This window comes from Rutilus rutilus, assembly GCF_951802725.1.
Source record: "Rutilus rutilus genome assembly, chromosome: 23".
NCBI classification, from domain to species: domain Eukaryota; kingdom Metazoa; phylum Chordata; class Actinopteri; order Cypriniformes; family Leuciscidae; genus Rutilus; species Rutilus rutilus.
The window spans coordinates 8,908,673-8,934,152 of NC_140233.1; the positions used below are offsets into that span (position 1 = coordinate 8,908,673).

At 38.4% G+C, this 25,480-nt stretch overlaps 2 protein-coding genes across 3 annotated transcripts in view; one reads left to right on the forward strand and one right to left on the reverse strand.

The window, feature by feature from the left end:
* Positions 1 to 9,642, reverse strand: part of furinb (furin (paired basic amino acid cleaving enzyme) b) — an 87,856-nt gene extending 78,214 nt beyond the window's left edge. Inside the window, exons 1-2 of one of the 2 annotated variants that reach the window (XM_084397817.1) lie at positions 9,179 to 9,642; positions 1,089 to 1,367 (exon numbers count right to left, since the gene is read on the reverse strand). In XM_084397817.1, coding sequence (XP_084253943.1) covers positions 1,089 to 1,268 — 180 coding nt within the window. In that variant the 5' untranslated portion in view covers positions 1,269 to 1,367; positions 9,179 to 9,642. Of the gene's footprint in view, positions 1 to 1,088; positions 1,368 to 9,110 lie in introns of both variants that reach the window. The other variant, XM_084397818.1, reaches the window with a different exon arrangement.
* A 1,401-nt stretch (positions 9,643 to 11,043) lies between these two features.
* accs (1-aminocyclopropane-1-carboxylate synthase homolog (Arabidopsis)(non-functional)) overlaps positions 11,044 to 25,480 on the forward strand; it is a 16,507-nt gene continuing 2,070 nt past the window's right edge. Inside the window, exons 1-14 of the mRNA XM_084397205.1 lie at positions 11,044 to 11,980; positions 13,696 to 14,300; positions 16,282 to 16,341; positions 18,990 to 19,060; positions 19,175 to 19,244; positions 19,374 to 19,440; positions 20,771 to 20,868; positions 20,991 to 21,068; positions 21,863 to 21,963; positions 22,925 to 23,014; positions 23,341 to 23,386; positions 23,472 to 23,613; positions 24,292 to 24,434; positions 24,545 to 24,698. Coding sequence (XP_084253331.1) covers positions 11,383 to 11,980; positions 13,696 to 14,300; positions 16,282 to 16,341; positions 18,990 to 19,060; positions 19,175 to 19,244; positions 19,374 to 19,440; positions 20,771 to 20,868; positions 20,991 to 21,068; positions 21,863 to 21,963; positions 22,925 to 23,014; positions 23,341 to 23,386; positions 23,472 to 23,613; positions 24,292 to 24,434; positions 24,545 to 24,698 — 2,323 coding nt within the window. The 5' untranslated portion in view covers positions 11,044 to 11,382. The remainder of the gene's footprint in view (positions 11,981 to 13,695; positions 14,301 to 16,281; positions 16,342 to 18,989; positions 19,061 to 19,174; positions 19,245 to 19,373; positions 19,441 to 20,770; positions 20,869 to 20,990; positions 21,069 to 21,862; positions 21,964 to 22,924; positions 23,015 to 23,340; positions 23,387 to 23,471; positions 23,614 to 24,291; positions 24,435 to 24,544; positions 24,699 to 25,480) is intronic.

Below are 25,480 nucleotides of genomic sequence, written 5' to 3' on the forward strand. Positions count from 1 at the left end.
AAACATCATTTAAGTAAATTTTATACACTTTAATCATTATCGTATCGCATATCGAATATCGCATTATTTAATGAGTTATCGCATATCGCATTTTTCTTCAATATCGTGCAGCCCTAATACCCGCCAAGGCAGACATTTTGACAATTTTGTGTGTATTTGTCTGTTCAAGCACAAGAAGACCTAAAGGAGAATTCAGACAGACAAGATAGAAGATTTTATGGAGTTACATTACTGCGGTTTAACTTCTTATTGCAAATTTTCTTTTCAAAGCATTTAATAAAAATATATTATTATTTCTATAAAATCTTACATGATAAAAATAAGAACTGATCATTTCGTGATGGGGGCCTGTGAAAATGTTGGCAGGGCAAGTAAAAAGAATTACTAGACCAACTAGGTCAAGAAATGGTTTAAATTGTTATAATCTGGATTTCAGCAGGGTTAGAAGTGTTTAGTGTTTGTGGTCTGATTTACAATAGGGTAAATGTGAGAGGGAAGGAGAAAGGAGAGGAGAAGAAGGGATAGGAGAGCTTCATTTTGGCAGCTCTTTCCACTCCTGTCCTCCCACATGTGCTATTCACAGACTCCTCACAGCGAGCTCAGAGGGCATTGCACTCACAGGGATTAATTCACATACAATGTTTCAGCTGTCAGATACATTCCTGCTTTTCGTTTCCCAGCTAAGCGTTTAATACCATAACAACAGAAGAGGGAACATCTGGCGAGACAAATGAGACAATGCGGGCAGCAGGGAAACAGAATACAACATAAGCCGAAATTAATTTCCCCAATCACAGCTGACGCATCTCCATTCTAAAGAATTGAACAGTGACAGATGCAAGGGAAAGGCGACTCGACAAGCATCTACAAGGACTTCTCGGAGGGGCCGTCGCAATTGTGTGAGCATGTGTGTTTGTGCAAATCTGTCTTCCTCTTGTGTAAAGCAACAGAGCTTGACAGCAAGAAGGTGAGTGATGCACTAGAACATCACTACAAACCTCTTGCAGCATTATGTCCACATACACAAACATAGCAACTCTCACAAGAAACAGGAGATGAATTTTTGATAAAGTATTGATACCACTCACCTGCCCATGACTGATGAATCCATGTTTCTGTGCAATCCTCTCAGCCTCCTCGGCTCCCCCTTCAATGTGGACGGCCCACGTGTTGGTGTAGATGCCTTGGCCTGTAATCAAGCGTACCTCAGAAGCCAGGAGGACCAGGTACGCCCCCAGAAACAGCGCCAGGGTCCAGCGGCCCTCCATGAACAGGAGTGCTTCGTCTCCAAGCCTTCTGGTCTTCTAGATGGAGTTTGTTTTCTAATGCATCTGTGGGTTGCACTGTAAATTCAGCACTGTAATAACCTGGAGAAGATAAGACAGAGTGTCAGAAAAGAAATACTAGAGCACCAGGAGGCCCATCGTTTTCTATAAAGCTCAGGTTATCTAAGCATAACTGTTCTGTCAGAAAACATCCTCAGAGGGACCGTGGCGAGTCATATATTTTCATAAAGGTGTCTTGAGTGCTATTGATAGCACTACACAAAGGGAAACTGGGATACAAACAACACTTTGTAGGACAAGGAGGAGAATGTGCGTTTCGCAACTTGTACCCACTTGCTATGTGCGTGTATCTAGAGCAAGTTCACAAAAAAGGACACGCTGATGTTGCTTGTCTTAAAGGAAACGGTTCACCGAAAAATGTAATCCTGTCATCATTTCCTCCCCTTCGTGATTCCAAACCTGAGACTTTTCCTTCTTCTGTGAAACAAAAATGTGCAGTGTTTTCTATGCTCTTTCATGCAATTACAAGGGAAAATAAAGCTTTCATATATCAAAAGGGCATAAAAGCAACATGAAAGTATCATAAAAGTAGTGTGATCTGTCATTTAATAGCTGTGTGTGAGATATAGATGGAAATTCAAATAATTATTCACTCACTGAAAACCTTAATATCTGTCCTAGCTCTGGAACGTTAATGAAAAGTAGCTTTTGTCAACAAATTATTCTTCTGAAATGGATGAATGAACTTTTGAATCAGTTGCTTCAATGCACAAAACTGGTCAAAAAGATTATCTCAGAAATCAAATGAATGTTGTTCTCAAAGCTATAGTGTGACTTCAAATGAAAATTAATAATAGTAGTAATAATAATAACAATATTATATACATATGTATGCTGTTCAGAATGTGACATTCATCTTATATATTGCTCCAAACCAAATATTCCCGACATAAACTATTCTTTACAACATGACTTTGATTCTGTACAGCAGTGGCTGTCATTTAATAAACTCCTGCTGAAGTCAAAACTAATACTGTATGCTTTTCCAGAAGAAAGATAGAAATAATCTTAATCTGCTTTTTCTTGATTCTTCTCCTCTAGAGCCAACCGAAAAATTTTAATATCTCGGTGTTTGGCTAGAAACTGATCTTTCATTCAAAGCTCATGTACACGCGCTTAAAAACAAACTTAGCTTTCGTCTTAAAACTTTATATCAATCGATAGACTGCTTTAACTTTCAGGTTAGGAGAAGGATAGTCTCTCAGTTGTTGCTACCTATTCTGGACTATGCAGATATTATATATGCCAACACTACTGCCACTTGTCTACATTCTCTTGATGTGGTATACAACAGCCTGTGCCGATTCGTCCTTCGCTGCCCCTATAGGAAACATCATTGTGTGATGTATGAACAGCTGTCCTGGCTTGCACCCTCAGCCAGAAGACAATATCATTGGCTTCAGCTCATTTTTAAATGTATTTACTTTCAATTTCCATATTATTTAATCGCAATATTTAGTGCCTTACAGTTCACAATATAGCCGTCGTCACAATGAACAGATCTTCTTTACTGTCCCTAGAGTTAAGAGAGAAATTGGGAAATATGCTTTCTGTGTTAGAGCCCCTCGTGACTGGAACAGCCTTCCTGCATCCATTCGTTCGCTTACGTCTTTTCCTCTGTTCCGAACTGCTTTGTTAACACGTCTTCAGAATACTTGTCTATGTTTCTAGCATTTCAGATTTAGCATCGATATGTGTCATGTTATGTTTGTGTGTATATATATATGAATGTCTATCTGTGATGGGTGGGGATAGTGAGAGCTTGTGTGTGTGTGTGTGTGTGTGTGTGTGTGTGTGTGTGTGTGTGTGTGTGTGTGTGTGTGTGTGCGGGCGTGCCTGTCCGTATGGTGCGTGTGAATGTGTTTGAGTGTGTGCGCTAAGGTTTTTGTTTTCTTTTATTGTTGTTGTATTATTATTTTATTATTATTATGATTTCTTTGATTTATTTGATTGTATCTACTCTGTTGTTCTGCTGTTTTATGTTGTTTGGACATGATCCTGAGGACCCCCATGAAAACGAGATGTTTCATCTCATGGGGTTGATCCTCTAATAAATGTTCATAAATAAATAAATAAATATATAAATGCCTTTATTATCACTTTTGATCAATTAAATGCATCCTTGATAAATAAAAGTATTAATTTCTTTCAAAACTACTTAATGGTAGTGTATATACTAGGGCTGTAGTCAAGACCACCTTTGTCGAGTCCAAGACAAGTCCAAGACCAGGACTAGTCGAGTCCAAGTCAAGACCAAGTCCAAAGAGGCTAGAGTCCAAGTCAAGACCAAGTCCAAAGAGGCTCGAGTCCGAGTCAAGACCGAGTCCAGGACAGGACAGGGAAAAAAAGTCTTATGCATGACATTATCAAGACAATCATTTTGGGTTATTATTTGTTATCTAAAAGCAAAAACAGTGTCACAACACCCAGGATTTTTAAGTATAGATATTCCCCTTGATATTCCCCTTGATACCTCATAATAGCAGTGTTAGAACTGATATACAAACACCAACCCACTACTATTACCCACTGCTAGGTACTAGTACTGAGCATTTGAGCAACTAAATGACAATATAGCTTCACTCCAGTAAAATATATCTGTGATAATTTCTTCACGTTAAACCGAACTTTTATTTTGACGGGTTTCTGAGCGTATCTGACGATGAAATGCTGAAGATGAACGTGCAGCCTACTTGAGTATGTGTAGTACATGAACCTGCACTCATTTGCAGAGACTCGCTGAACAATCAGACTTTGATAGCAGTCTTTAGTACTCACAGTCACTAGTCCATATTGCAGCAATTTGATATTATGATCGGCAGTGAATAGACGGATCTGTTATTTCAGCTATATGCGCTGGTATTAGCAGTAGCAAATAGTAGAAAATAAATAACACACGCGCAGGTCGTCATCTACGGAGGTTTCTGCGGAAGTGTCCGGGAACCATACTACAATAATACGTTATTACTAGGGTTGGGTATCGTTTGAATTTGAACGATTCCGATTCCGATTCCAATTCCTTGTTTCGATTCCGGTTCTTAACGATTCTCGATTCCGATTCTTTTAAGAGGTAGGGTCAAAAAAGTTTAGATCAATTTTAATTCTATGAATTTTTTACTTTTTATGAACTTTACTATGAATTTCTCACAGGGCTGTTTTCAACTACAGTACAATATAAATATCAAATCTATTTTAAACAATTTTTTTTAGATTATTTTAAATGAGCTAAGCTAACCAACGGTCTTTCTTAAGGAAATAGTCTGACCTAAATGGGCTATCAGGTAAAATAGGCTAAATAAGGTTGTTTACACTCATGTGTAAATGTGTTTTCATCATTTATTTATTTATTTATTTTACGTTCGCCGGCATCGCGCGCAGTTTTCAAACGAACGAGCAGAGGACAAGAGAATATGGTTGTAACTTGCAAGATACCGAAGAATAAGAAAACATCATATAAGTAGGGTAGAGTGGGGGAAAACGCCCCCCTGGGGTAAAACGCCCCCCACCTGTTTTTCCCAAAATAACCACTAAAAGTAGTCAATATAGGTTTTTACTGTTGCTATGCACTACGTTGATAACGGGGATATACAAATCTCTATGGAGAAGCTGACACCAGCGACACATTTGAAGAGAAGAGGATTACATGGTAAATGCTATAATTTTCAGATATTAGTAAATAAGTGTTTAAGAGAATATTGTTCTGCAGGATATCGCAGTGATGTATGATAGATGAATAGTGAAGTCTGTAGTTTGAGATCATATATTATTTATAAGGAATATAATTATATTTTAAAAATTAAACATTATTTTAAAAAACTCATAGCTTGTGGGGTAAAACGCCCCCTACGCTGAGGGGTAAAACGCCCCCCATAACTCCTGCCATAGTCACTCAAAACCGGGATGGCAATTCTAGTCACATTTATGTTTTGTTTCACTGTAATGTCACATTTTCCTTAAGGGGGGCGTTTTCCCCCACTCTACCCTACGTTTTTAAGGTTTAACATCAGGGTTGTTTGCTCTGAATACATTTTATGAGGCACTGTGAGTTAATAGGGGAACGTGAGTAAAATGAATCCGATCGCTCAAACCACTTCAGGAGGTGGCCTGGGCCGCATTCCAGACGAAACTGGACAAGTGTAAATGCATCTGGTTGTTGAAACCACATATGTAAATTGTCCTCCTCCCAAAAATGCAAAAAAAATAAAAAATAAATAAACGTGTGAGAGCGTGTTATAGGCTATGTAATATAATAGCCAGATACGACAATACTGGAACACGCGCGTCACTGCAGATGAGAAGCTGAGCATCTGTTCATTAAGCCAACGTGCAAACTATCGCAAAGTAAAGTGAAAGTAAGTCGCAGACGCTTATCACACAATCATCATCATTAAAAGTAAAGAAACGAAATGATCTTACCAGGGCTGTTGCCACTCTCTCTTATTGCGGTCTTTGATTTTGAAATTAGCTGATGATCAATAAAATGCAGCTCATATCTGTTGCTTTCAGTGACGTGCACTCCGTTAAATCTGCATATAGCGCAGGAATTGAAGATCGGATAAATCCGTTTCGCAAAAACACATTTATGTGACCAGGTGTAAATGGAATCGTTTTGATAAATCAGATAGCTATCCAATCTGAGAAAACGCATGAAGTGACCAGGTGTAAACAGCCCCTAACAGCGGTGTCTTCTTCCGGTCGGCAGACTGGGAATCGAAACTAGGAATCGAAATTTAAACTTTTGAACGATTCCGGGAAAATCGCAAAGCTAGTCCCGGTTCCAATCGATACTCGATACTCGATACCCAAGCCTAGTTATTACTGGGAACATAATAAAGAAACCTGGACTCGGTCGAGACCAAAAGCCATATTTGGCAAGACCAGTGGCCGAGACCGAGACAAGTCCGAGTCCGAATACCAGCGAGTCCGAGACAAGTCCGAGTCCATAGAAAAACGGTCTCGAGTCCGGACTCGAGTACTACAGCCCTAGTATATACACTATAAGTATGGACTATTTTTAGAATACTTAGAATTCTTCTACCAGAAGAACATTTTAGGAACAGCATTCAGGGTCTGTGAAAGACAGAATGTGTTTTATTCAAGGTTTGACATATACATTGGGATGATGACCATGTAGCTTGAGTATTGCACCATCCGTCAGAGAAGCTCTCTCCGACAGCAAGAGGGAGTCCCGTGAGAGTTGAGCAGCTCCTTAGAGACAGCTCAGTTCTTGCTGACTGTGTAAATAAGCTCAAAGCTTGGCTCAGGGCACGGTGTACAACCCCAGACACCCTCTACAACAAAACAGAGCATGAACAACACAGCCTGGCGTGTGCTTTCGAAGAAAGCGAGCGTGAAAATTCATAGCATTTTCCTGCTAGAGTAAAGGCATAACACATGAGGTCTAGCAATAGTGTTAAAATTATAGCGCCAACCTGCACAATGTCGTTTAAACCAAGAGAGTGCCATTAGCAAAACAATTCCTCCGAGTATGACGGCTACAATGCAGAGTTTAGCATTTAAATAGCAGCTCCTGGTAGGAAGAAGTGAGGATCTTGGTAAAAGGCCTGCTGAAGAAACAAACAAATCGTCACGTCTAAAATCTGCATTACAGAGCTCATTAAGGGCTGGCACAGTGCAGTGAGCTGGAGAGGAAAGACGAGAAAACCATGTGTGTCTTACTGATGAAACCTGTGAATGTCACACCTCCGCAAGCACAGAAAATGAGAAAGAGAGAGAGAGAGAGAGAGATACTGTACCTGCACGTTTTATAGTAACAGAAAAAGCAATGCCTGTCATATCTAAACCTAATCGATTGCTTGAACCAATTAATAGACTTCATTAAGCTCATTTTAAGCAGACTGAGTCAATCAGCAGCTAAGACAAATCTACAAAAGGTAATGGATGAGAGGTCAGCTCTTGGAAAATGATTCGCCGCCTCTAGCACTCTTAAACATAAGACATTTTCAGTATTGTCAAATAACTCCCTTTCAGGTTAACCAATCCCCCTTATTCAATCTTTCGCCTGTCTCGACAAGACTAATTTAATAATGCAGCCACTTGTGAAAGCTTCTTCTAATGGATGAATGTTGGAGGTAATGAAGGGCTCACCTTCAGAGCGCAACATATGTAAGATGTGACAGAAAGGCTGTTGATTGCTAGTCTGTTGCTGTTCTGACATCCAAACAGGGCTTGCGGCTTGTCCTTTCGTCTCTTTATTTGGTCTGACAAGGTCTTTGTGTTGCTTTTTGTTTTGGAAACAAGTTTTTTTTAGCTTACAAGCAGAACGTGGAACCAGTCCAGAGGGAATTCTGGTAATTGCGTTGCAACCGCAACACTGACCAGAGACGGAATCAAAATAATTGGTTTCTAGAACTGAACATCTGCGCATTTTCTAGTAAATCATGAATTCCTGGTGCTTCAGGAACAGGTCACAAAGCCAAAATGACAATCAAAATGTGAAGCCAGTCACGTAGAACATTTTGGAGGTCGGGCAATCAATCTCGTCCAACACTTCAAATGACTTATTTTTCATATTTAATGACTCTGAGCACCCATTAAAGCCTGAATCGAATGGAGAGTATGATTATCTAACTGTCTCTGAGGATCCTGACAGATTGCATGCTTGCAAGAGGAGAAGTCTTGGGCGATGCTCTACTGTATGCTGCTGGCTAGGAGGGCCAAATTTTTATAGCGTGCTCTCTGGGGAAGAAAGAACAGTAATTACTATGCCTTAGTAACTCCTCATCAAACACAACTACGACTAAACCTTTAATGATCCATGATGGGCGTAAGGGCAGGAACCGAAGTGCTTAGTCACTCATTAGAGAGGGACAGACAGCGCACAAATACTCTGTTTATCTCTACCTCTTTCTTTCCTCTCTCTCTTGTTAGGATCAATACAGAAAATGACCACACTGCCTGTTTTAAAAAAGCCCTGTGGGTAAAAAAAAACAACATGTTTCATAATCAAACCTGCCAACAGAATGAATGTTTCGAGGTGAAAAGACTTAATAATAATGCTATTCTATTCTGAGGATCATTACAGTCATCATACGAACTACATGACACAAAGAATAGCACAATACTACGTCCATTTATTGCACTGAACGCTATGAATTTTCATTGGGTTCATCCGTTAAGAGGAGCTCACGTGCACCGTAAATCAGTCAGACCAACGGAAATCATTCAATTACGCTGAAAGCACTGAGCGATGATAAATCTATGAAGGATTTTGTGTACGTTTAAAATATTGTTATGTGCTAGAATGACTTTCTTTCTTTAGTGGAAGACCAACCACCATTCATATTAGTAGTAACGTTATGGAAAACAGGTGAAATGAAAGTGAACGGTGAGCGTTACTGAGCCGAGCATCTCTTCCTCCTTTTGTGCTGCTGAGGAAATAAAGTCATAGGCTATTGGTTTGGAACAACGTTATTTCGGGTGAGTAGGATGACCGAATTATCATTTTTGAGAGAAGTAACGTTAACGTTATCTCTTTAAGTCACCTTTTTTGTCATTACAAAATAACGTTAATACATCTCAGAACAGTTTAACAAAATGTGTAACGTTACGTTAAGGCAAAACTTAACGGTCGAATTGTCGAAAACGGTCGAAAAAAAAAACACACAAATATAACGTTACTGTACGAATGAATAAAAAGGGATAAAAAAAAAACTCACAAATTATTTCACTCAAATTGTAAGAAATGTCTCTCAGAAGTTGGGCGAAAACGTAAAGAAATTCAATAAATCAAAACTTTCTTACCGTTAACTTCACCTCAGTTTTCCGCTCTTATTAGATTAAATAAAGACGACACACGAACTGTCATTTACCTCAGAAATGAGACCGTTGACCCCTCCTCGAGCACAGACCGAGCTGTCATTGCGCTTCAACACAGCCTCGGAATCCGGTAACGAGCTCACATTTCTCTCTACAGCTCCGGAATGAACTCCATTCACGACAGAAATGTTAAGTATATCCTCTGAGAAACCATAACGGAGTATATTCGTTCCGCGACACCCCGCGAACTCAACTCAGCATCACGCGGCGAGCGCGCGCAGATCGATGAAACTTTCAACAGTGCGCGCGTCTTCCTGTAATGTAACGTTATTCCTTTATTTTAATTATTTATAAATCTTGTGTCTTCAGATCTCCGTGCTATACACTTATTATCTAAATGTTTGCAAATAAAATGAAAAGCTCTGTGCCGGTGTCATGTGTCATCGGTCGCGTCTGCTTTATTGTTCTATGGAAATAACGGGATACATCCGTACACAAATCTCTACTAATCACAAATGGCCTACAATTCCCAGGAAGTACGTCATGGTATGAGGCTTCTGGACTATTTGCGGTCTGCTATTCTTGGGCTCCATCTGGAGGATTCAGACACACGGTTTCAATAAAATAATTATTATTTTCCCTCATCGCAAAGCTCTTTCAAATGCAGTAGCAAATATGTATTTAACGTTACTTTAGCGACGAAATAAAATTCTTAAAGAAACATTTCACCCAAAAATTGAAATTGTTACCGTTATTTACACATCCTTATGTTGTTCCAATACTTATTTTCTTTGGAAATATGTTGGGAATGTTAGGAAGTTGTTCATTTTCATGGAGTATTTTTCCACACAATGAAAGTCAAATTCATAAACTTGAGGGTATAAGTAAATTTTTGCTGTGAATGAATTAGATTACATTTGGATCATTCTCAATGTGGAGCAAGGGCTACATGTAATCACCAGCATCGTTTTTGCTTTGACAGACATAAATTAGATTAACAGTTTTGCCAATATTTTTTACTCCGAAAGCAGTAGCATGCAAGTCACGAAATGAAAACAGAATTTCACTCAAGGATTCCTCTTCGCTGACCCAGCTCTACTCCTGCTAAGCTGATTTTATTAGTCCCTGCAGCTCTTTTTTTATTATTATTATTTTGAAACTTTTTTTATGATTTTTTTTTATTGCCAAAGTTATCACACAAAAAAAGTAAATGAAGAATAAATGCAAATGTACAGGATTATTATAGTTCATCTAGGCTAGGAGTGAAAAGCCCCAAGTATAAAATGAATAAAAAAATATATATTTTAATTATTATGAAATAATCTCTACAAAATAAATTGCATCCTTTAACAAAATAAATGAAAAGGGCTGCACAGGTTACCTTGTCTTAACCCTGCAGCTCCCTCAAATACTTAACCATGCTTTATTTACATCACATTTTCAATCTCTTTTTAGAAAATAGGAGGGGAAAACAAATATTTCACAGGCAATCCAATTAGAGCAATATCAGGGGCACAACAATGAAGGTATGTCCAGTAGGAATAATACTGCAATAATAAAAATCACCATAATATTTTACAATAATGTCCCATTAGTTAACATTAATTAACAAACATTAACTAAAAATAAGCATTACATTTATTACAATGTAACTTTAATATAAAATACAACTGTGCATCAATACATCCAGACACACTGAAGAAATTAGGGGAAAAAAATAGTTTAGTTGTCATTTTAACATATGTTAATTTTGTTTGTTGTTTAATACAATATTATTAACAAATGCCAATCCACCTCACTAATAAGTAAATGTGAATAAATATCGCGCAATGGCTCAAAATGCTAATGTATTCACTAGATGGCGCGCCCGAGCAACAAGTGAGTCTCCTCAAAGGGCCTCTTTCAGCGCATGCGCAGCGCCGTTCTTTGTTGTCACGGTCCAAATTTATCCCGGAATAAGGACAGCACGCATGTGCCGTGAACCCGGATGTATCAGGACTTGTTTGAAAAAAGAACAAAAGCATCGAGCTGAAAATGCACCAAGACTGTTGTAGAAAGTAAAGGAATCTGGTTCCTGTCTGGGTAAAGTAGGCGACCAGTGCTCGTTTTTAGATGATTGATTACAGTAACACACGTTGGAGTTTTAATATTTTAATGCATTTGCTTTTAGTCACATAAACGCGGTGCCATACCAATGCGTGAACATATTTGCAGCAATCTATAAATATAACACTGTAGCTTTATTTGTAGTGCTGCGATGCATTTGATTCACGTGTACGGTAAAAAGTACGAACGCGGCAGCAACTGGTCCGAACCAGAGGTACTGGAGCTGCTGCAGATCTGGTCGGACGTGCCGGTCCAAACCGAGCTGGTAACCTGTCTCAGAAACCAGCATGTGTTCAACAGAATCGCCAGCACTCTGCGGCAGAAGGGCATCAACCGGACCGGGGATCAATGCAGGGAGAAGATCAAAAAGTTGAAGCTTGAGTACAAACAGAAGACTTTGAGATCCGCGAGGTATTACGAGCTGATGGAGAGGGCTCAGAGTAACCGATCAGCCGCAACCTCGGGTTCTACTTTGCCCTTGTGGAGCGGTTCGGTTGCGAACCAGGTGATCGGACTGCAGGGGTCAGAGACTAACCCGCCCAGACCGGGTGAAATCCTGGAGATCAAGACGGAGGTGATGAGCTCGGATGATGAAGCGGCGGGCCCTCCCGAGATGCTCTACGAGTTCGGACCTGTTGATGAGGAGGATGAAGCCGGTGCTGAACACAAAAATGCTGGTCCAAACGCAGACGAACAGGCTGAGATGGACGGAGAGCAGGGAAACACGCATGTCATCTGTTCCCCATCAGGTATCATACACAATCAGTTGATGAATAGATAAACAAACATGGATGTTTATGGATGCATTATGTCAGTGATTACAGTGCAACAGCAACCAGACAGCATCTGCATGATGTAGTGAACACAGTATATTGCACTATACAGGCACTTGTTGCATATATGGATAGAAAGATATAGATGAGTGTGTATGGGAGTGTGACTCAATAATAAGGATTATTTGAGGAGAAAGTAGGTCTGACATGTGGTATGTGATGTAATACTATACATTACCAGTTGGTTTGTAATATTCTACTCTATGATAAAAGACGCTTATGCTCACAAGGCTGCATTAATTTGATAAAAAAATAGTAATACAGTTATATTGTGAAATATTATTACAATTTAAAATCATTTTCTATTATAATATATTTTTTAAATATGTAATTATTTCCTGTGAGGACAGCTTAATTTGTCATGTGGAGTCATGTGATTTTTCAGAAATCATTCTAGTATTCTGATTTGCTGCTCAAGAAACATTGATTGTGCAACTTAATATTTTTGTGAAAACCATAATAAAAAAAAATCTGAATTCTTTGATGAACAGAGAAAGGTATAAAAAAGAACTGCTTTTATTTGAAATCGAAATCTTTTTATAGCATTATATAGTTGTTCAATTTAATAATATTTTTTTGCCTTGATAAGTTGAAAAACATCAAGATTTTTAAAGGGATAGTTCACCCAAACATGAACATTCTTTCATCATTAACTCGCCCTCATGTTGTTCCAAACCCGTAAGACTTTTGTTCATCTTCGGTGCGCAAATGAAGATATTTTTGATGAAATCTGAGAGCTTTCTGTCCCTCCATTGACAGCTACGCAACTACCACTTTGATGCTTCAAAAGGTTCATAAAGCTACTCCATATGAATTAAATGTGAAATAAAGGCCTAAATTCAATCTGTTCATCATATAAAGCAATCGAGTCTCTTCAGAAAATTTGGACTAAACCACTCCATTCATATGGATTAGTTTTACAATCTCTTTATGATCTTTTTGAAGCATCAAACTGGTAGTTGCGTAGCTGTCAATGGAGAGTACAGAACGGGCTCAGATTTCATCAAAAAGTTCTTCCTTTGTGTTCTGAAGATGAACAAAAGTCTTAGAGGTTTGGAATATGAATATCTATATCTGCAAAAGACCATAAAGTAACCAAAAGTTACCATAGTAAAAGTAAATCCATTAATAAGTACCATAGTAAAAACCTGTAATATTGTTAATGCATATAATAACACAAACCCAACACATTCTCACCTGTGAAATGTTGTGGCATTATTGATTTTCATTGTGAGTGACACGCTGAATACGTGCTGAAGTATCTTGAGTGTTTGAATGTGGCGTCTACGTATACATATCTATGGACCTGACCTACCAGTTTTAACTGATGATCCATATTCATCTAGGTGGACTGTGCGGTTTAACAGTGCATAGGCATTGCAGTGTTTATGCCAAGTGAATTGCTGTGTCTGCTGTTGGCACTGTTTGCTATCCAGTGTCTTATTTCAGCACCGCAGATGTTCTCGACAGCATTGGCATGTTATCACACCAACTGTCGTTTTAATAGAATTTTGAGAGGATTGTTTAATCCTTAATTATGTTACCAGTTGATGAGTTTTTTTACTATTACATTTTTTACTTTAAACAGGACTGATTTAATGTTTATTTTTTTTATATATATCACACCACAGATTGCAGTGACCAGAACATGACTGGCTCCTCCGGTGCAGGTGTATCCCCGGCAACTGCTCCCATGGCGATGAGAGACAGTGGTAGCCATGGTGAACAGGAAGGGGTTTCCGGATCGTTCCATCAGAGGAAGCGTCGGCGGGTGCTTCGCGGGGCAGATGGGGGGTTATCAAGCGCTATGGCTGGGTATCTAAGCTGGCAGCAGACAGCAGAAGAGCGTTTCCTCGCACTGGAGGAGGCCCGGATGCGGCAGGAGGCGCGGGCTGAGGAACGGAGGGAGCAGCAGGAGGAGAGACGAGCGAAGCAAGAGAGAGAACATGAGTTTCGGCTTATGTCCATGTTGACCAGAGTCCTGAGCTCGGCACGTGGGACGGAAGACCAGAGCGCCATCGCCAGGAGGGAAATGCCCCCTGTGCCCAGCTCCTCACAAACCTTGATACCCAACAGTGCCAAAGCTGTACCCAACATGCTTTGGGGTGATCAGACACCCCAGTACAGCACATACCTGTCTCGCCGTGGCAACAGCATGCGGCTGCACCAGGGAATCCTGCGGGAAGGCTACAACCAGTATCATGACAACAAATACGACGAGAATTCAAACCCTCATGTTAGTCTCCCTGGAAACAGTACCACTTTATTATTATTATTATTATTATTATTTTTCATTATCAGTGTTTTCAAAATTTAATGAAAATGTTGCAAGTTTACATTTTAATTTAATGCATTTTTATTTGCATTACAAATCATATTATCAGCATAACAATTTAGGGAAAGTTTCTCGTGTCATAGTCTATATATGTATGTGCTGTCAAATCATCTAACATAAAAGTTTGTAAATATGTAATATAACTTTTATGTTAGATGTGATTAGTTATCAATTAGACAGCACATATACAGTGCAATGCATAAGTTAATACACCCATGCTAAAGTTGACTAAAAAGAGGAATAAAAAATCATATTTTGGAAATTGAACTTAATGCCTTAATTTAAAAAATTAGGAAAAATCCAACCTTTAAGGACACCAATTTTCTTTGTGAATGAATAATGTATCGTAAATAAATAAATGTTCTTCCTTAAAATACATGGTGCATAAGTTAGTACACCCCTATGTTAAATTCCCATAGAGGCAGGCAGATTTTTATTTTTAAAGGCCAGTTACTTCATGGATCCAGGATACTATGCATCCTGATAAAGTTCCCTTGGCCTTTGGAATTAAAATAGCCCCACATCATCACATAGCATTCACCATACCTAGAGCAATGCAAATCAAACTAGCTTTTAGGCTAACTGAAATAAAACCATGCCAATCTCTAGGTATGGTGAATGCTATGTGATGATGTGGGGCTATTTTAATTCCAAAGGCCAAGGGAACTTTATCAGGATGCATAGTATCCTGGATCCATGAAGTAACTGGCCTTTAAAAATAAAAATCTGCCTGCCTCTATGGGAATTTAACATAGGGGTGTACTAACTTATGCACCATGTATTTTAAGGAAGAACATTTATTTATTTACGATACATTATTCATTCACAAAGAAAATTGGTGTCCTTAAAGGTTGGATTTTTCCTAATTTTTTAAATTAAGGCATTAAGTTCAATTTCCAAAATAAGATTTTTTATTCCTCTTTTTAGTCAACTTTAGCATGGGTGTATTAACTTATGCATTGCACTGTATGTATGTATATATATATATATATATATATATATATAGATATAGATATAGATATATAGATATATATAGATAGAAAGGGTAGTATGTATATATTACCCTTCAAAAGTTTGGGGGCAGTAAGATTTTTTTTATATATATATTTATTCAGCAATGATGCATTAAATTAGAGAAATTTCTGAAATTAAAGACATTTATAATGTCTTGCAAACCCCACACTTTTGAATGTAGTGTAAGTATATAAAGGTGTAAAATGTATAATTTATTTTTCCAAATTCAGACACCATCAGTAAAAAAAAAAAAAAAAACATTTTACTGCACAGTGCAGGCCCACATGGTAGTAAATCATAGTAATGAATAAGAATGAGTTAGTTAGGAGGGGCTATACCTAGTTTAAATTAACTGAACATTTCATATTTTCAAAATTTAATTTCAAGTGAACATTTCTGCCTGGCCTTTTTGTAAAAAAATTTATAATCTTTTTCTTTAACTAGTTCATTTTAAATCATCTTGCAGTTTGACATACATTTTTAAAACAATATTCCAATTACAGGAAGGCAATTATATTCCATGTAATATCTGATTTAATGATTTCATAAAATCTGCTTATATTAGAGATTATTGAGACAAATTACTGCATTTCATGTCAACTACCCATCTGTAGTCACTTGCTTAGTTCGGTCTCTGTCTGAGAGTTCTTGCTTGTTCTGATATTATAAGCCTTGTATAAAGCAAGTCAGTGGTTTTAAGGCACTGCTTTGGTTGACGCAGTGGCCACAAGTCTCTTGGGACTCCTAGGAAATTCAATATGAAAATCTGTGTGGTTTTTCTCATTTTAATACACTTTTTTTGTGTGTGTGTTTATCTAGCTTCTGCTGTGTGGTAATTTGCTGTGGTTTTTTATACTATTTATTTCAGGGCATTATAAACTTGGGAACCAGTGAAAACAAGCTATGCTTTGACCTCCTACAGAAAAGGGTAAGAGATGTGATTTACTTGTTTTGCATTCATTAGCGAAGATCCTTTTTCAGTTGTTTTTTTGTTGTTGTGGGTGAATAAAACCTGTTAAACTTATGCTTACACGACAACGATGTACTAAAAACTGAAACGTTTTTTAGAAAATGTTTGCGTACAGGTGATACCGTTGTCAAAAAGTTCCCCGTTCAGACGGTTCCGCGAAAATGACTAAAAAGGTTGTGCTCTGCTCCCAGGCCAGTAGTTGGCAATGTCACTTTGTAAAGGAAGACTACGGAAGGAAGACAGCTTTTTAGTTGAAAACCGTGGCTGTGTCTGAAATCGCCCTATTCCCTACATTAGTCCACTTATATAGTTCACTTAAGGGAGTGAGTGAATTCAGACAATAAGTGTGCTTAAAGGGCTGAAGTTTTGCGTAGTGTGTGCTTGCTGTTTAATAATCATTTGAAACTTTGCAAACTGGTAGCTCCAGTAGTAATGAAAAGTTATCTTTAACTCTGTCATGTAAACTAACTATAAATAAACCTTAATTAAGGAATGTAATAATTAAAGGTGCATTGCGCAAGTCTCTGAGTTTTTGCAGAACTATGCCCCCTTCTGGCGACACGCGAAACTGCAACCAGAGTTGTGCACGCGGTTATGTGGAGTTTGCGTTGGGGTTTAGGATGAACTAGAAGCCGGTCTCTTTGAATCCATCTTCTACTTTTGCAAAAGTCGCTTGAGTTGTCTTCGCTGATGCGGATAATGGCGGCGAATACACAAACCTGCCAGACATAGCCAGGTGAGCGTGAACGCGCATGACGTCACGCCCAGTCGATTCCGTCCCGAATCCCTCTTATTTATTTTACTGTACAGGATTATAGAGGCAATCGCAGTGATCATAGAAGGGCTCATTCAGCCCATCAGGCAATTGTTTAAGCATGTATGGGTTAGAAAAACGGGTATTTTTAACATGAAAAGTTGCTTAATGCACCTTTAAAGGGATACTTCAGGATTTAGCATTAAGCTTTGTATTAGTAGAAAACCTGTAGTATTTTCAAATTACCGTGCTTTCCACCCTCATATCCACCTGAGACGAGAGATTTATGTATTTTTTGTCTGGAAAAAATCCTCCAATGACGCAAAAATCAGCATTTTGCGTCATCGGAGGATTTTTTGGCCAGAGGCTAAAGACTACAACCAGTAGTAGGGGCTGTCCCGCATGTTCTCAACCCGCCCATAGAGGGTGGGATCTCACTCACAGAATGTACACATAGTGTCAGCCATCTTTTTTTGGAAGCTAAGCTAGCAGGCTCTTGTTCTGTGGAGAAAGCTGAGTAGTCGGGGTTACCATCCTCTTTTTCCCGGACATGTCCAGCCGTCGAGATCGTCCAGAATGTCCGGGATTCGGCTTTTGCTTTACAGCGGCTTTTGTTTACATGCACACCTTTTGTTTCAATCTAACTGAATTCATTCCGAATGGTGAATCTGAATGTAAAGTTTACATGAACGCTAAACAAGTGATCGGTTGATGTGCGTTATAGCATTGCTAAGAAAATTCCCGCTCCTCCGTGAGAGATACGAGACTGGTGCGTCTCACAGGTGTCCCTCATCAGTAATCACGCCACCGGCCTCGCGCCGTTCTCCCGCGCCCCTCAGCCTCGTCCTGCTCGCCACAGTAAACATAATGAATGGCGACTGTAGAACGCAAAAGCCGAATCCTGGACATTTTGGGCGATCTCGAAATCAGACTCGTCACGGAGACTCACTAGTAGCCTAGCCTTGTTGTTTTGAACTGCGCTCTCTTACCGGTAGGCGTGGCTTGGGTGGGAGTGGCCTCCTAGGGCAGCGAAGCAAGTGCATTCTGGGAGTTGTTGTCTTTCATCCACATGAGCCAAAAATACATTTTCTGGCTTTTCTCAGTCTAGAAAGCTCCAAATTCAAAAATAATATGACGCTGTAGCCACATTAGACAAGCAGTTTGGAAAATGAATGGATGATTCAGCTGCGGGCGCCATCTTCTGGTCAGACACGGAATTAATACGGCGCAACTCTCACAGGGCATTATGGGTATTCTCTAGCTGTTGAACGTATATCAGTTGTACACTCGTTTTGGCTGTGCATTGTGGGATTGAACGAGTGCACTCAATAACATCCACGTCCACTTGGTTTTGGACACCACTACAAATGGCTGTCCCCTCAAATAGTGCACTATTTAAGGCTACGGGGGTGATTTCACACACAGCCGTGTCATGTAAGCACTCCCTTACTTTAGAAAAAGGATGTGAGCTATACATCACAATAGCATGGAATCTTGAAGATGTGCTATTTTAGCCAGTGAGCAACCACCCAAAACACCCTAGCAAACGAATATCTCTCAGAATTTCTCTCAGAATGCCTCTCAGAGCCCTATAGCAACCGCATACCATGAATAAAAACAAGCTAAATGCCACTCAGAGCACCTTAGCAACAGCATACCAATGTCCTAGCAACCACCCTATTAAGTTTTGGACATGCAAGTGCCACTTGCATTGTCTTCAGAAGAATAATAAAGTGTTATTACAAAAAAGAAAGCCTTTCAAAAGTCTTTGCATGAACAAAAATATAAAGAATTGTCTGGATATCACTTTTCAATGTTTGTTGCACATTGTGATTCTTGGTTTCTCCGACAGCTGATGCGACCTGACATGCTTCACATTGACCCTGCTTTCTTACAATACCACGATTGGAAAGGCCACAGTTTGTAAGTTTACATTACCCATAACTGTGTAGAAACTATAATTCCTTGAAATCAAGTGCTTAGGTTTTTATTTCACAGTATTGATGTTCTTGCGTCTGAATTCTTTTCCCCCCAAAGCCTTCGAGAGGAAGTTGCTAAGTTCCTGTCAGACTACTGCCATTCTCCCAAACCTCTAAAACCAGAGAATGTGAGTTTTTCTGCTTTTGCACACATCAGCATGATGTTATTAAACCATCCGTGTTATTTCTGTTAGTCTTCCTCTTTCTTTAGAAAGAGAAATCCAGTCCACATGCTTATTTTCTTTGTTTTTTTGCAGGTTGTTGTTATGAACGGTTGTGGGTCTCTGTTCTCGGCTTTAGCAGCAACGCTCTGTGACCCAGGAGGTATGAGACCATCTGATCACTACAGAATACAACTGCACTTTTTGTCTTCTCAATCTCACACTTACTATGAATTGCTGAATATGCAGATTTTTCAGCATCATTACTCCAGTCTTTAGTGTCACATGTTCCTTCAGAAATCATTCTAATGCGGATTTGCTGCTCAAGAAACATTTCTTATTATCAATGTTGAAAACAGTTGTGCTGCTAAATATGTTTTTCAGGATTCTTTTAAAGAATAAAAAGTCCAAAAAAATCAGCTTATTTATTTAAAATAGAAATCTTTTGTAACATTATAAAGGTCTTTACTGTCAGTTTTGATGAATTTAATGCTGAATCTTAAGTATTCATTTTTATATATTTTTTTTTAAATCATACGTAGGCTACCACAAACTTTTGAATGGTAGGGTATATTGGCCAGGCTAATTAATCAGTTTATATTTAGCCATTTTGAAATGACTAGCATAGACCAGTAGCATTGGCTGCCGAATAACAAAATGTTAGTTCTCCTTTGTGTTTCAAAATATATTGAAATCATTGGATATGGATAAACAATTTCTACAGTATTTAGAGTATTGGATTGATTTGAGAAAATATGTACATTTTATTTGTATTTAAAAAATTTAGCTTTTTTAGTAATTATGTAAACATTGAAATCAAAATTAAGCAAAATTAAACCAAATAAGTGACCATATGTGTCTGAAAATATTACCTGATAATGTGTGCTTGTTTTACAGATATAAAAAACAAAAGGAATCCACACACCAAACAAGTTCAAAGTCCAAGATCCATCGAGAAAATGTTTTACTGAAGATTCTCATGTAAAGTAACATTTTCTCAAAGGATCTTGGACTTGATTTCTTCTTTTGTTTTTTATATTATGTGAACTGAATCTGTGTTGAGTTATCTGGGAATTTTACACATCAGTTTCTGCTTCTAACTCGAAAAAAGCATCAGCCAACCACAGGGGACACAGGGAACAACTCTAAATCAATTTTCAGCTCTTGTATTTGGCAGGTTAGACAGTAATTGTTCAGTTTGGTTCAAATGGATTCAATTAGGTTGATAACCATCAGTGTCGGTGACATGACCGATTGCTGATGCGTTTCCTGTCTTGTGCATTACTCACTGCAGTCTTTTAACTTTTCTGTGTAAGATATCTCCATACAGAAAGTACTTGTACAGTCGATTTTTCTCAGCCGAATTCAACTTCTCCATTTCAGTGATTTTCTTTAACAGTGCATCAATCTCAAACACACATCTGTGATTTAGCCTCACATGTACAAATTGAAGGACATTTTTCTTTTTTTTTTTGTTTGTGCTTGTTTTACAGATGCCATTCTCATCCCGTCGCCCTTCTATGGTGTTATAACGGAGGACGTAGGCTTGTACAGCAGTGTCGTACTACACCATGTGCCACTTTATAATCAGGTGCTTAGCGAAAGCTCAGGTGTAAGATTTAATAATGTAACACTGACATGTTACAGTGGTTTTCTGTTTTATTTTTGTTTAGTGTGGCTATTCTGTTTATCTTTCTATTTCTATATGTGCAGCTCACAGGAAGTGATGTCAGACCTTTCCAGCTAACTGTTGAGAAACTGGAGAACTCCCTTAAAGATGCCAAAAAAGAGGTTATTTTATTTAAAGTGCTCCTATTATGCATTTTTGAATATTACCTTTCATGCAGTGTGTAATGTAGTTGTTTGTGAATGTAAAAGGTCTGCAAAGTTTTAAAGAAGTGCACGATAAATACATTTATTGTCTCCCAAAAGAAAGAATAGATTCTGAACTGCTGAAATGAGTCGTCAGCAATTCCAGTCTCTCTTCCTGTTACAAACGTATGTAACAGATTTGCATAATGCCAGCCTATGGTCCTCATTGGCCGCCTGTGAACAACGTCTACTTTGACCCTCAAACACTGTAGTTGTAGCTGAAGCCTGGAAGAGTTAGGTTTGTGTTGCCAACATGTCGAGAAGGTCATTTTTAGCACTGCGGATGAGGACTTGCGTTGGAGTTGACACTGTCGTTACGGTTTGTATCATTGTGTATCAAGTGCTGAGGAAGATCCGCAGCTGAAATTCAGATATGGTAATCGCCGTTTCGTTTCCGACACTCATTGTAAACGGTAGACCAATCACAAGTTCACTACAGACTGGGTCGTCTGACCAATCAGAGCAGAGTAGTCTCTCGGAAAGGAGGGATATATAGAGACTGAATCTTCGAACAATGACGGTGATGTGCAATGTTTATTATGAGAAAATTCAAGTGTTTTTTTACCTTTAATGTATTTAAACCTATTGTAGGAGACCTCCATAACACAGTTAGGAGCTTTTCAAATGCATAATGAAGACACTTTAACTTTAACAAATGTACACACTTAAAACTCAATGTATGGATCTCTTTAAATTGTATTTTCTTTATATAGGGATTGAACATCAAAGCCCTTATCCTGTTAAACCCCCAGAATCCACTTGGAGAAGTGTACTCGGCTGAAGAGATGTCCAGCTTTCTACAATTTGCCAGAATGTGAGTTCAAACAGTTTCTCACAAGCATTGAATTAAAACAGTTAGGTGTGTTCGACTTGAAGCGGCGCTGCACAGACCAGTCGGTGTATGACATCAAAGTACAGAGAGCGATTCGAAAGCATATGGAGCCGTCGACTCTCTAATCGCTCTTAACAGTGCTTTGATGTCATACACCGATTGGTCTGCACAGCTCCGCTTCAAGTCTGTCGAACGCACTTACCCCCGGTTTCACAGCTTAAGCTAGTCCCAGACTAAAATGCAAAGCTGTTTTAACTGAAAGCAACATGCACTGACATATCTTAAAATATGTCAGTGTTATTGTTTTGTCTCAAGATGCAAACCAGAAATGTTTTTTCTAAGGTACGTTTATTAAAGCGGTGCCGGCGCTTAGCGTTTCATTCAGATTCAGATCTTTGATATCTGGAAGCCAGTGAAATTTTGTCAGTATAAAAATATTGAAGGGATAGCGATTCCAAAATTGAAAATGATCATATATTATTCACCCTTATTCCGAACTTAGACTTTCTTTTGTGTAACACAACAGCTGTTTTTAAGAATGTTTATGCTGTTCTTTGTCCATTATAATGAAAGCGAATAGTGAGAGCAGGGTCAAAGAAGTAACAGGCGAATCATTGTCATTTAGAAATAAGATCGTGTGGGTGCTGCTCTAGTCACTTTATATTTATGCAGTATGTAAAACGGCATTCATCAAAACCTCTTTGAAGGTTTCGAACAACATGAGGATGAGTAAACGATTTAAAAAAAAATCTATTTTCATTTTTTGGTTGGCTAACTAACTGGGTCTCTGATCACACTTTGTTTTCCAAATGTTTTTATATGCTTCATTAAGTTGCACATTATTGATGAGAAATTGCATTTGTGCTCACGCATGTCATATGAATGTTAATTTCTAGCCTCAACTGCACTCATTTACGCATTGTTTCTCTCTCACATGCTCCAGGCACCAGCTTCATGTGATCATAGATGAGATTTACATGCTCTCTGTGTTCAGCGAGACAGACACTTTTCACAGCGTTCTCAGCTTGGACGGGTGAGAGACATGCACATAAACTATCTCTCTATTATTTCTGTGTTTTGTTCATTCTAATTTACTTAGTCTTGCGTATATTTATCTGACATGCCCTTTGCTTAAATTGAAGTATGCATCATTAGGTGTCAAGTTAAATTGAATATTTTAATGAATTCGTGTCAAACCACTTAAAAGTGTACTTCACCCATAAATGAAAATGTTGTCCAAATTAAAATTTTAATGATTATTTTAATCTTTACTGTAATGTCAGAAATGACTGCTTTTATTCAAGGTGCGTGTGAGTGTGTTTGTATTAATCATCACAAAATACACCAATGTTTCCACAGGTTGCCAGATCCCCAGAGAACCCATGTTATGTGGGGCGTCAGTAAGGTAATTTGAACTGTCAGAAAAGCCTTTCCTCTGATTCTTGGCATTGCAGCACTGCATTCAAACTTTCTGTTATGTACAAATATAGGACTTTGCAATGGCAGGGATGCGAGTTGGCGTGGTCCACTCGGAGAACAGAGATTTGGTACAGGCCCTGGATCAGCTGGGCGCCTTCCATGGAGTCCCGGGACTCACACAATACCAGATGGCCCAGCTTTTCCGAGATAGAGGTACACACATTTTTTTCCCCTTGCTTTACCATTTTCCCGATTCACAGTTCCCATATTTTCTTTTCTGTCTATTATGCAAGATTAGTATTAGTGTGTCCCAAATCACATTATGTCAAAAGGATAGTACTGTTTCTGGTTGTTTTTTCCCCATGCTTTTATGGACTAAATGCAAGGGCTCTCTTTTTCTATATTAAAACGTTTTTTTATGCTGTTGTGGAATTCCAAAATGTTGCCATACTTGGCTTAATTCTTACTAAAAGTATCTACACTACTGGTCAAAAGTTTGAAAATTGTCTCTCTATCGGCATATTAGAATGATTTCTGGAGGATCATGTGACACTGAAGTAATGATGCTGAAAATTCATTTTAAAATGTTAGCCTTCAAGCTTCCAAAATGCACCATAAAAGTATAATTAAAATGGTTTATATGACTACATTTAAAAGATTTCTAAGGTCATGGATATGCCAAAATGTAAAACATTATTTCCTAATAATCTTTCCTTCCAGTGGGCAATTAATCATTGCTACTGGATCATAAGTCCTTGAGTTGAACTCAAGAACCATAAGAGCCTAATTCATGAACAAATCGTTTAGACTGATTCATTGACAAGATCTGACTCAAAAGAATGATTCGTTCACAACAGCAAATGACTATGGGAGTTTTCTTGCTGTTTCCAGACTGGCTGAATAATGAGTTCCTCCCGGAGAACAGACGCAGGCTAAGAGAGGCTCACATCTTCCTGACGGAAGAGCTGAAGAAACTGGACATACCTTTCCTGCACAGGGGAGGGGGATTCTTCATCTGGGCAGACTTGACTAAGGTGAGGTCACAGGGGGCGTTTACAGAATAACCTCTCACAGCACCTTTAGAACAGATGTCTGCATCTAAATTCTTTAAAGTTCAACGAGTTTGTGTGTGATGTGTGTGTAGTTTCTGAAGGAGAAGACGTTTGCAGAGGAGCTGTCTGTGTGGAGGTGTTTCCTCAAGCACAAGGTTCTGCTGAGCTGCGGTCAGGCCTTCAGCTGTGGGTCTCCAGGCTGGTTCAGAATCATCTTCACTGATCAACAGCACAAACTACAGCTAGGTTTGTTGATCGATCTCATTTCCATTTGAGTTCTTTTAGTCTTCTTGTAGTAATTTGTATGTAGTTAGGGGGAGTGGGGTAAGATGTGTCAGTGGGTAAGCTGTCACTAATTTGTTTTTTTTGTTGTTTTTTCATGTGACCATTTTATTTATTAATATTAATAATGATACAATTCTTAAATAACAGGGTTCGTACAAGGTGCTTGAAGTACTTTGACTTTTTGAAATTTAAGTCCTGGGAAACCCTTGAAAATAGCCATATTTTTGAAGAGGTACTTAAAAAGTGCTTGGATTATTGAAAGACAATATATATGAAAGTAGTGTTTAATTTTTTCAGTGAAACAATATTTTCATGCAAAATTATGCTTGCTGATATGAAGACATTTCGCATGACTATGGGCATTATATTGTTCATATAAATATTCAAGTATTTGACACAGCTTTCATTCTTCAGGTACATCATATATTCATGAAAAAAATATCTGTTTGAATAAGGAAAGTGATACCTTTGTCATAGTTACCCTTTCAATGGTTAAAGTTGCCACAGTCATTGCATGCTTTGCTTTATTTGTACCTTTTTGTTTTATTAGTACATTTTTATTTATCTGTTGACCTTATTTAAGACCTTTTTATTTGAAAGATAAGAAGGTATCCAAAAAAGGTATCTGTTGGGTAAAGTGTTTCACAGGGTTTGGGGTAAACTGTGCCAGGGACTAAACTAAAGTTTTGCCTCCAAAGCAGGAAATACTATGACAAAAACTCCTATTATTTAAAAAATAATAT